The sequence below is a fragment of the Rutilus rutilus genome, assembly GCF_951802725.1.
Source record: "Rutilus rutilus genome assembly, chromosome: 6".
Taxonomy (NCBI): domain Eukaryota; kingdom Metazoa; phylum Chordata; class Actinopteri; order Cypriniformes; family Leuciscidae; genus Rutilus; species Rutilus rutilus.
This window is the reverse complement of record NC_140214.1, coordinates 30,535,769-30,548,558: the sequence shown is the minus strand read 5'-3', so window position 1 is coordinate 30,548,558 and position 12,790 is coordinate 30,535,769. Positions and strand designations below refer to the sequence as shown.

General features: G+C 38.0%; 1 protein-coding gene across 1 annotated transcript in view; it reads left to right on the top strand.

Moving 5' to 3' along the window:
• The window catches only part of LOC311292396 (phospholipid scramblase 1), a gene marked incomplete at both ends in the record, with an annotated part of 11,462 nt that extends 2,761 nt beyond the window's left edge, over window positions 1-8,701 (top strand). Inside the window, 8 exon segments of the mRNA XM_084412060.1 lie at window positions 136-192; window positions 287-335; window positions 338-372; window positions 6,798-6,840; window positions 6,923-7,143; window positions 7,321-7,482; window positions 8,204-8,365; window positions 8,663-8,701. Of these exon segments, the coding sequence (XP_084268186.1) occupies window positions 136-192; window positions 287-335; window positions 338-372; window positions 6,798-6,840; window positions 6,923-7,143; window positions 7,321-7,482; window positions 8,204-8,365; window positions 8,663-8,701 (768 nt within the window).
• Window positions 8,702-12,790: the final 4,089 nt, after the last annotated feature.

Sequence of the window (12,790 nt, the reverse complement as noted above, 5' to 3'; positions counted from 1 at the left end):
ATTTAGTATGTGTACATTTCTTATATCAACATGGCAGGCAAATTTCTACTTGCAGGGAAATGTTTTCATTCTCTTTCACTTTATGTCTGAACTTGTACATCTGATAGTTAATGAGATTTTCTGTTTCTACCATAGTATATTCCATTGACCCTCATCCAGGAAGAAATGAAGTTTATCCTACACCACCAGCAGGTAAAATGATAAGAGTTTTTTTTTTTTTTTTTTTTCTGAATAATGTGTTCTATATAGAGTTCACATACTGTAATCATTTTCTTTTCTGCTGCAGGTTATGTACCACCTCAAGTCCCGATCGGTCATGCCAGTCCCAGACAGACCCCTGGCTGTCCTCCGGGTCTGGAGTACCTGACCCAGGTGAATAACAGCATAACTCATGATTTCAGTGGAGTGAGCATTTCAACTCTCACAATAAATAGCTTTTGTAAACTATTCCAAGTTCAGTCAAAAAAAATTAAAATAAAAAAAATGAAAGGGTCGGAAGCTTATTGGTGTGACGCTGAAGTCATGCAACTGTGGTTTAGTTGGTATATGGTCTACATTTAGCTTTGTTAGTTCTTCATTTTTGAAGATTATTATGATGAATACAATGTGTCATATCATACACTTTCTGCAGTAATGCTAAAGCCGATGGAAACATCCTATTGTGTTTTTGTTGTGGGAACCACGTTGATGGTACTTCTGGGTTGGACTAAAAAAAGACATGCCCCTGGTTTCACAGACAAGGCATAAGCTAGTCCCAGACTAAAATGCATGTTTGAGCTGTTTTAACTGAAAGCAACTTGCAGTGACATATCTCAGTGCCATTGTTTTGTCTCAATATGCACATTTGTCATGTTTATTAAAGCTACTTAAATGTCATAATTGAACTAAGGCCTAATCAAGCTCTGTCTGTGAAACTGGGCCATGGACTTCTTTGCACTCTCTCAGGAATACAGTTTTTTTTGTATATTTTTTTTTACTCAAAAATATTTACATAATGAAGCTAGTATATTTCAATAATAAATACATTTGAAACAATTCTTGCTAAAGGTGGGTTTACACAGATGGTTTCTTCAGTCATTTTTGTTATACATGCAAGTCCACTGAAGACGAGTTGAAGAACCTAAGTGCATTTTTTATTTACAAAATAAAACATGAACAACATATTTCATAGACCTGACTTGAAACATGAACTGAAACATGAAATAAACAAACTCACCAACAGCAGCATGCAAAGACAAAGCTAGACAAGATACAATGGAAACATGAGGGTTATTTATTAGGGCTGGGACGATACACCTATCTCCCGATTCGATACTATCACGATACTTGGGTGCCGATATGATTTTTAAGAATTGCGATTCGATATTGCTATGTATTGGGATTTTTGTTTTTTAACTCTAGAGTCTATAGACTATGGGGAAAAGTTGAATGATACACTTATACATGATCGTGCAGGTCATATATCCGTAGATGTTTAGACTTGGAAAATAAGCCTTTTCCCCCGAATCACGGAAGCACCCCAGTTATTTTGCCAAGAGAACTCTAATAACGAAAAATAACGAAACAATAACTTTTTAGTCTTAAATGTCTTTCTCGTGTCCGCTAGTAAGAGATATGATGTCATGTAATACACTGTTTAATAAAAACTATTCAAGTGTAAATCATACCATAATTTTAACTAAAATGCACAAAATAAGGCGGAATCTAAAATATAGGTCCAACAGGCACAATAGAGAGCCTAAGTCCCGCCCCTTCCGGTCGACCACCATGGGACCTTATTTCGGAAAAATATTGTATGGTAGTCAATGGCGAGAGACAACAAATATTTTGATCTCGTTTGAATTGTGCCCTGATTTACACATATGATGTTTGTCAATTTAAAAGATACATTTTAAAGTCAAGAAAGTCGCAGCTTGATGTAAAACTGCTGAGGTATAAGACTGTGAAAATACGTAATTACAAAGACTACAAACCCAGAAGGCGCACATGGGACGTCATACCTTTTCTCTCAATGAATGAAGCTAACTTTACTGAAGCTAACATCTATAATTTTTTCTATAGTCTTACATTATAATCGTAACGTAACGCCGTCATGCCTGAGTGTTTTGAACCAGAATACACACATACGAGCAACGGATCTTGTGACGTACATAGTGCGAGACGAGAGATGTAGTTCATTGAGCGATTTTCACATAAAACTAAACGTTACTCTTCTGTTTTATGACAAACTGCGACTTTCTTGACTTTCATAATTACCTTTTAAATTGACAAACATCATATGTGTACTTCAGGGCACAGTTCAGACGGAATAAAAAGATAAGTTGTCTCTCGCCATTGACTTCCATGCATATTTTTTCCGAAATAAGGTCCCATGAGCCGGAAGTAGAGGGGCGGGACTTAACGACAATTCACCATGACGTCACAACAGTTATAGACGTTCTTCCGGGTGGCAAAAGCCGAAGCGTTCCTATGGCAACGCTAGTAAATTGCTTGAAAGGGAGGCCCACCGTCGACAGTAAAAATGTAATAAAAACAAAAAATTTAATTAAATATAATGCATTTTTTTTATCATAATAACAACTGTGTTTAATGATATAAGTAAAAAATATAATAAATATGTAATATAGTAGGCCTACACATAATTAGCAAAATACTCTCTATAGCTCTTTTTTCTAGCCAAAATAACATGCTATATAGCCTATCATGGTCATTAAATGGCTTTCCTGAGGTAAATGTTATGTGACAATTGTTCTCCAGCTGTTATATCGACCTTTGCGTGGTTGAAAAACACTGATTGGTCGATATTATGTATGAGGAATATACATTTCTGTAAGTTGCGTGAGAAAATGGATGTGTAGTGAGAGCGTGTGAAAAGTGACAATTGTATGGGGCGCCAGCGCCACGTACAAAACCCCGCCCTCGAACGCTCCTCGTCCAATCCTAGCTCAGCAACGGTAACTAAGGAGAAGGACCTCCGTCAAACATTGCGATATTCAGCACATGGTGAAACGAAGCGCCTATGGCACCTGCAAGTCTGACACTAGGTACCCCAAAAGTTTAGAGGGAGGGGTCGTTTTTTTCGCCTTTCCAAAACCCAAGACCCAAGCGGAAAGATGCCGACAATGGATTAAGCAGTGTGGGAGACCTCACTCACAGCTAAATGCCTCGAAGATTAATAAGCATACATTTGTCAGCGTATATAAGCGTCAGTCACGCCCGTTTCACATATACTCCGTAGTCCGTTTACAGTGCGTTTGAAGTGTGTATTTTTTCCCGCACCCATGTTAACAGGTAAAGCTTTCACACTGCAAGCGGATGCTGCAAGCGTTTCCGCACCGAGTCTAATTTTGCTGTGCTGCACGCGCTGAATTAAAGTGACAGCGCATGGTTCTTGGTCAAAACGAACACAGATTGACATAAAAATATAATAATCTCACCATAAATGCATTAAAAAAAATAAAATGTAGTAAACTCACCATAGCCTAAATGTATTTTTGGACTTGCAGACTTGGAGGAGTTCCGTTTGCACACAAGCGCACACACACACACACACACACACACACACACACACACACACACACACACGACTTGTTTAAATACATTTATATAGTTAATAAATAACAATAAATTGTTGTTGTACCAGCAATATCTTCAAGTTTTGTTTTTCACTGTATTAATCTCAAATGTCATGATTTGCCAATGCAAGAGAGTAACAGTCAGCCTGCCTACCGGCACCTTTTTTCCCCCACTTCAAGCACATTTGCCTCGATTGTTGTAATATTCCCGTCTTTGCTTCTTTTAACATTATAAACATATGCATATTGCAGCCTTTTCTGTCGTGCCCTGGAGGATATATCTGCTGCATTACTCCAAAAGCAATCACTTATACCGGTATGGAGCTCAACCGAGCCATGTGTCTGTTTCTCAATTGTTTGACGGGCGTAGTAACAATAACTAGGGGGCGTGGCTTTTGCGAACGGTCAATTGCGTGACTCTCACGGTCAGTGCTTGAGAGTGGGCAGCCCTCTTTTACTTCAGGCAGTGACTGGCAATGAGTCTGATCTTCAAAAGAGACAAGTTTACTAATATTAGTCTCGAATTTCCCCGGCGGAAGATAACTGCTCTGCTGTGATTTTGTAGATGGACCGTTTTGAGAATACACGAAGCAGAAATGTAAACGCTGGATGAATCTCATAATTTAGGGGATCGTTAAGTTTTCCTACTTTGACGACACGACGTCCACTCGCTATAACCTCCTCACCCACAGGAAATCGATGAAACCCCTACACCTTTTGCTGTATATCTGGTAGCGCAACCCCAAACACAACACGTTTTCATCATCGTTTCAACTTTGAGCAACAACAATGTTTTTAACTATGTAACGTTAACTGTTGCAGTCGCCGGCTGGATCTCTTCAGTTAGTCAGTGGAAGCCGCTCGCGTTCTGCCACCCGGAAGTTACTCGGTGCCTATTGTTTACAAACATTCTGAAAAGGCCTATATAGCCTACCCCTTGGCGAATGACGTCCACTGGAGTGGACAGATGTATTTTCTGTCACAGAAAAAAAACGCACAAGAAAAATTATTAAAATCTGAAGAAACGTATTTCTAACATCTTATTTAACTGATTTTTTTTTTTTTTTTTACCTGTCTGGTTTTCTGAGAATAAAAGGATGTAACACCTATTTCTGAGGTAGCCTACTTGGTTCATCTCCTCTTCCCTCCGCCATTTTGAATGTATGATGATTGATATCTCAAAACAAAATAGAGATACAAAGTCAATAATTGGAATATTAAACGTTTCACGTGACGTCTGAGGCTGAGACTACGTGTTTTGAGGTGTTGGATCAGGCGTCGACACTCGTTCGGTGTCAAAATTATGCTGCGCTGTTGTTGTCTGATGCTGGACTGTGTTAATGATGGTTTCGTTTTCTGTAAAATATGATCAATTATGAATATCATTTTAATATCTAAGAAACCGAAGCAGCACAAAATAAACGTTTACCGGCACAAACGATTGAGCCTATATTTTGGGTGAATTTGGAGCAGGTCGGGGGGCTGGTGACGTCATCGTCTATAATTCGGTCTAATATTTTTAAAACCGAAGCGAAGCACAAACAGTTGAGCCTATTTTGGGTGAATGTGGAGCAGGTCGGGGGGCTGGTCACGTCATCACCTGTAATTAAAGGAGAACTCCGGTCAATTTTAACATTGAGCTCATTTTTTTTGTACATTTGGAGTGCTGTCAATACAGAGAACAACGACAAAAATCGGTGTTGCCTACACCGAGTTATCCTCTTTTTAAAATTTGCATTGTCGAGTTCACGCGCGTGATCATAGGTACTAAACCTATGCGCGTGAACTCGACAATCGACTACTGTGGACTTCGACCGAAAACAGGATGCAAATACAGGTATGTGCGCTCGCTGAATAAACATAATTTTTATTAATATCTTTCACATCTACTGCAGTCAGATTCACCCGCGTTCACTCCGAAGGAATCACTCACATGACCTGGGCACTTGTAATGACACATCAAGGATGTTAAGAGCCTAAAAGCAGGTTTAAAACTTGCCCCATTGAAGTCAACAGGGTGCAAATTTTAAAAAGAGGATAACTCGGTGTAGGCAACACCGAATTTTGTTGTTGTTCTCTGTACTGACAGCACTCCAAATGTACAAAAATATTAGCTCAATGTTAAAATTGACCGGAGTTCTCCTTTAAATGTCTAATATCTTAAAAACCGAAGTAGCACAAACAAAACTTTAACTGGCACAAACCAGCACAAACGAACGAGACTATTTTATTTGGAGCATGTGGGGCTGGGTGACCTAAGAATGACCTATACATATTATTTTAATACCTAAAAAAAAACGAAGCAGCACAAACAAAAACATGTAGGCCCTACAGCACAAACAAAATAAAAACGATTGAGCCTATTTTGCATTGGGTGGGGGGCAACTTTACGCAGTGATTGACAGGGTGGGAGGGGCTGGGGATGTGTTCGGCTCGGAATGCATTTTCAATTTGCACATTGAATTTTGCTACATTTGCGATTTGCATTTTCATTTAATGTCCCGCAATGAGTGTCTTAACTGTGAGTGTAAATGCAATTAAGAAAAATAACATTTAAATGATAATTTTGCTACAGTTTTTGCTTGAACATGTTAAACATATCATTTCTGTAAAACATTTTCATTTTCATTTGGCAAAAATATCTTCAATTTACATATTATAACTAGTGTGTGAAATGGCAAATGTAAATGATATAATTGAATTTTTATTTTCATTTTGCACCAAACGTTGCACAAATGTAATGGAAAATGTAAATTTAAATACAGAAATGCATTGCCATTTTACATGTTGCATTGTCATTTTGCATATTACATTTCATTTAGAATATTTCTACCCATATCCTTCCATAGTATGGTGTGATACTGTAAGGGATAGTTTACCCAAAAGCAACATCCCAGATGTATATGACTTTCTTTTTTCAGATGATCACACATTAAGAAAAACATGAACATGACTGAACATGAAATCTTTTAGAAAAACAACCTCTGTGAGTCCATATAATGCATGTGATTGGGTGCCAAATGTTGAAGCTCCAAAAAAGCACATACAGCCATTGTGACAGTAATCCTTACGCCTAAGTCTTTTTTCCTTTTCTTTTTTCTTTTTTTTAAATGAAAGCAATAGCAATTCTGAATACAAATTTGTATCTTTTTACAAATATACTGTGTGCAAGTACATTCAATCCCTATTTTCATGTCAGTTCTACAATGCTTCTTATCACAGGTTGACCAGCTTCTAGTTCATCAGAAAGTGGAACTAATGGAAGGTAATGTTTAGCCATTAATTGCACAAGAAACACTTTTCTAAACCCCTGTCACATGAACACAAATGCTCTCTTTCTCTCACAGTTTTAATGGGATGGGAGACCAAAAATCAATATGTGGTGAAAAATAGCTTAGGGCAGCAAGTGTTTTTTGCTGCTGAGGAGAGTGATTTCTGTACTCGTATGTTGTGTGGATCGGTGCGCTCCTTCCTGCTCCATATCCAGAATAGCATGGGACAGGAAGTGATGACTTTATCCCGTCCCCTTAATTGCAGTAGTTGTTGCTTCCCTTGCTGTCTGCAAGAGGTATAGTATACCATACAACATGACCACTTCACAACGTATACTGCTCCATAAGTATTATCACATTGTTTTGCATCGTGCTTTGCACTCTGGTATACCCACATCTAATAAATGGACTAATGATTTTAAATATTGCTACCTATGTTGCTATCTTAATGTCAGTACCGCTATATATTTCAGCTGGAGGTTCAGAGCCCCCCGGGAAGCCCTATTGGTTATGTTATACAAAGCTGGCATCCTTTCCTGCCGAAGTTCACTATTCAGAATGAGAGAAAAGAACCCGTTCTGAAGATTGTGGGGCCGTTCTGTGACTGCAAATGTTGTTCTGATGTTATTTTTGAGGTATGTTTATAAATTACAGCAATGATCATGTCATGGCACATGGCACTAAATATAATATAATATAATATAATATAATATAATATAATATAATATAATATAATATAATATAATATAAAACAGTTAGAATGGGGTCAGTAATATTTAAAGAAAATAACACTCTTAATCAGCAAGGACTCTTTATTTAATTTCAAATAAATTTATCAAAAGTGGCAGTAGAGATCTTTAGTTTAAATAAATTCTGTTCCTTTAAACTTTTAAGCCATCAAAAATTTCTAAAAAAAGCATCACAGTTTCCACAAAAATACAAATTACTTTTCATTTATTGAACAATCCTGAAAAAAATGTGTCATGGTTTCAACAAAAATATTAAGCAGCACAACAGTTTTCATCATTGACAAATCAACATACTATAATGATTTCTGAAGGATCATGTGACACTAAAGACTGGAGTAAGCAGTAGGAACAAATTCTATTTTTGTAAATTAAAATAGAACGCATTCATTTTAATACTGTTATAATTTTAATAATGTTTCCACAATAGTACTGTTTTTACTGTATTTTTGAAGAAACAAATGCAGTCTTGATGAGCATAAGCGACCCCAAACTTAGGGTAGTGTACAGTATATTGTATAAAATAATATGACACGTTTTGTGAGTGTTTATGTTTGTGAATGCAACTGATGCTCATCAAACTAACAGTCACATGCTTATGTGATGCCAGGTGGTGTCACTGGATGAGTCATCAGCGATTGGTCGAATTAGCAAACAGTGGACGGGATTTGAGGCCGAAGCATTTACTGATGCAGACAACTTTGGCCTACAATTTCCAATGGATTTGGATGTGAAAATAAAAGCAGTTCTATTAGGAGCCTGCTTTCTTATTGTAAGTATATGTACACTGCATTAATACAAACCATAACACTTTTTAAATCTGAGAGCCATAACAGGCCTTTTTTTCTTCTTCAGATTTTTAAACTTTGTTCATTAGCTTTCCCATAAAATTTTATGAATATTTATTTGTATTTGGTTATAATGGCCATTTAATCACGTTGCAATCAAATATACTTTTGCATAAAACAGTGGGCTGTAATTGGATATACAGTAAATATTATATATTCACATAAATGCATAAATCACAGTAATTTATTTAATTTGTCTTTTTCTCATTTTTAATATACAGGATTTCATGTATTTTGAGCACACTCAAAACCAAGATTGAAACCATCCTGGAGCTTTGTTCCCCATTTGATTGCATTGTGTATTTCTTTTGAAATGTTGTGCTGTAGTTTTCTCTTTGAATTTTTAACTAAAGATTATGTGGATCATAGTCATATTTTTCCCTGATTACAACATCAAAGTGTAAAAACATCCAGTTATCTCACGCTCACCAACAGTTCTTCCAGTTTTCCTCTTCCACCCTCACCCCTTTTTCATATAATAACAGTAAAGTATGAACTTTTACATCCTTTTCAGACACTTTTCTTGTTGTCACACCACCTATCTTTATTTTTTTTTTAAAAGAAAGGTGTGCCACCATAAAACTGCTGTAAATATAACGTCAGCCCTCTAGAACATGTCAATGTTTAACTAATCTAAATGTTGATTTAAACCTTGCATTCTCATTTAGGTAATTCTTCAACTGGGCCTTTTTGATTTTTAAAATGACTAGTTCATTGGGTTGGGAATCATTTGGAAGACTCGGGAGACTAAATACTGTGACAATTAACCATTTATTAGCAACCCAGCAAGCAATAAAGTTCTTTGGCGTAGGCCCCGTCCGTAGCTCGTAATCTGAGGGTCCGGACTCTGCATATCCTGCCTGAAGATCAAGGCAGGGGCGCAGCCGACCCCCGTGAGGTATGGAAGGGACCATCCTTGTGGTGGTGGTGGGGAGGATGAGGGAAAGATTCAATTTGGAGGAGGTGGGGAGGATGGTGGTGAATTGAAGCATCAGCATCTGCGAACTCAAACATGAGTAAGTACCGATCTTATATACCACAAGTGTTGAAATGTGATTGGATAGATAAAAAGTAGAGTGACGTAACAATTAAGTCTTCCTGGCAGAACTTAATGCTAGAGCTTTCATTTCTGATATTGCTTATCGATTCCAATTCTTTTCGATTCCAAGTTTCAATTCCAGTCAGGTAAAAACATTTAGTCAAGCTCTCTCAGTTAACAGTGCTAATATGGAGTTTGGAATGGACGGCTGTATGGTGAGGCTTACCCCTAGGCGAGGGTATACATCCAAAGTGCTCTCAAACCCATTTAGAGCACAGGTTATAACACTTCAAGCATTTGACTCTCCTGACCTAGCCACGGAGGGAAGGTTGCGTAAATGCCCACTGTATCCCGTTTGTGCACTGCGTGCTTATGTGGACAGAACTAGCTCTATTCTATACATTCGGAGCAGCTATTCGTCTACTATGGGGGTGCTAAGAAAGTGTAGTGGAAAGTAGCTAAGTAGTGGAAAGATAGTGGAAGCCATCCAATTGGCTTTTGATTCTATAAGAGGCAGACTGTCCTATAGTTGTTCGCGCCCACTCCACTAGGAGTTTGGCTTCATCTTGGGCTTGTGTATGTCTATTCAGAACATTTTCTTAGCAGAGGGATGGTCTTCGCAGAATACTTTTGCTAGATTCTAGAACCTTGAAATCCCTTCTTTTGTGCTGAATGTTTTGTCTGTGCAACAGGAGTTTAATGAGCTGCTATTGGATGGCTGAGAGACTTGTCACCACGCCCCTCCTCAGCGAGTGGTTTAGACTAGGTGGACATCCATGACATGCGGAGTCCCTCAAGGCTCGATTCTTGCACCACTCCTGTTCAACCTGTATATGCTAACGCTGAGCCAAATAATGAGAAAGAACCAAATTGCTTACCACAGCTATGCAGACGACACACAGATCTACTTAGCCCTATCGCCTACCGATTACAGCCCCATTGACTCCCTGTGCAAATGCATTGATGAAATCAACAGTTGGATGTGCCAAAACTTTCTTCAGTTAAACAAAGACAAAACTGAAGTTATAGCGTTTGGAAACAAAGATGAAGTTCTCAAGGTGAACGCATACCTTCACTCTAGGGGTCAAACAACTAAAAATCAAGTCAGTAATCTTGGTGTGACACTAGAGTCAGACGTTAGTTTAAGTAGTCATGTCAAAGCAATAACTAAATCAGCATACTTTCATCTGAAAAATATTGCAAGAATTAGATGCTTTGTTTCCAGACAAGACTTAGAGAAACTTGTGCATGCTTTCATCACCAGCAGGGTGGATTATTGTAATGGACTCCCAACTGGCCTTCCCAAAAAGACCATAAGACAGTTGCAGCTCATACAGAACGCTGCCGCCAGGATTCTGAGCAGAACCAGAACATATGAACACATCACACCAGTCCTCAGGTCTTTACACTGGCTCCCAGTTAGATTTAGGATTGATTTTAAAGTATTATTACTGGTATATAAATCACTCAATGGCCTAGGACCTCAATACATGCAGATATGCTCACTGAATATAAACCCAACAGATCACTCAGATCATTAGGATCATATCAGCTAGAAATACCAAGGGTTCACTCTAAGCATGGCGAGTCGGCTTTTAGCTATTATACCAGCTTCCAGAAGAGATCAGACGTGCTCCTACAGTGGTCACATTCAAATCCAGACTCAAAACACTTCTGTTTAGCTATGCATTTACTGAATGAGCACTGTGCCGCTGTTCGTCCGACTGTTTGTACTGTACTGTACTGTATTTTATTTTTCTAAACTGTTTCAGTTATTCTTATTTCTTTTTATTATTTTAATTTCTTCTATGTAAAGCACTTTGAATTGCCATTGTGTATGAAATGTGCTATATAAATAAACTTGCCTTGCCTTGTCTTGCCTTGCCTAGGTCGTATAGCCGAGAAAGTGTTTGTTAACGCCTACACAGGAGTTTAATGCAAGACTTGAGTGGGCTCTTTTTGCTGCCTGTCTCTTATGTGCTTAAGCAAACAACATTCAGTTCGCGGTTTGCTTGGTGTATATTGACAGAGCTCCAGCAGAAAGCTGCCTGCCCCTCTGTTAGGCTTTCTATTGCATTTAACACTCATGATGGTAAATAATAATCCGCTTATCAGAGCTGATTATATGAGTGTTATCCCGCTTGTCAACACCAATTACATTATTGTTTCTTCAATCACTTCCCCACACCATCTAATACTGTGTCATGGCACTACGTTGTGTGGTATATGTATATTCACTCCTGTTCAGCTCTTCTATTACAGTGTGTGCAGAATTATTAGGCACGTTGATTTTCTGATCATATTTTATTTCCAGGAACATTTTGCCAATTCCAAACCATATTAAACTTAATAACTACTATTAATTTTCTATTTAATCATGTATAAGTGATATATAATTGTTCATGAAGGCTGGAAATGAAAAATGTCTTATTTTCAGGTGTGCAGAATTATTAGGCAAGTTTTCTTTTACAGATAAAATAAGCCCAAAATGAGATTTAACAAAGACTGAAAAGTCAAAAAATATTAAATCCCCATGAGAAGAATGCAAAACTAATGCAATACTAGAGATTACAGTTAAGGCATGACCATTGGACAGTGAAATGCTCATTGGGTCAGCAGGGTCAGACAAAAACAGGTGGAGAAGAAAAAACACATGTTAACTGCAAAAGAATGAAGAATTAAGTGTGAAACCATCAGGAACCCTTTAGTCTTCAGCGCCACCATTTTCCAGAACTGCAACCTACCTGGAGTCTCCAGAAGAGCAAGGTGTCAGGGTCTCAGAGACTTGGGTTAGGCAAAGAATCCTAAAAAATGACCCCCTCTTAATAAGAATCACAAGCTGAAGAGTAGTAAAATACATGAAGACTGTTTTTTTATAGGCTTTATAGACAGACAGATTGAGAGTGACTCTTGAAGGACCAGCACCACATCCTCTTCTACCACTGTTTGAAGAATTCATCTTCCAGAATACGTTTTAATACGTTTTGGGAGTTAATTTTTAGTCCATCTCTGCAAAACGGACTTCAGGGTAGAAGATGGACTAAAAATAAACTCACAAAACGTATTAAAACGTATTCTGGAAGATGAATTCTTCAAACAGTGGTAGAAGAGGATGTGGTGCTGGTCCTTCAAGAGTCACTCTCAATCTGTCTGTCTATAAAGCCTATAAAAAACCAGTCTTCATGTATTTAACAACACTTCAGCTTGTGACTCTTATTAAGAGGGGGTCATTTTTTAGGATTCTTTACCTAACCCAAGTCTCTGAGACCCTGACACCTTGCTCTTCTGGAGACTCCAGGTAGGTTGCAGG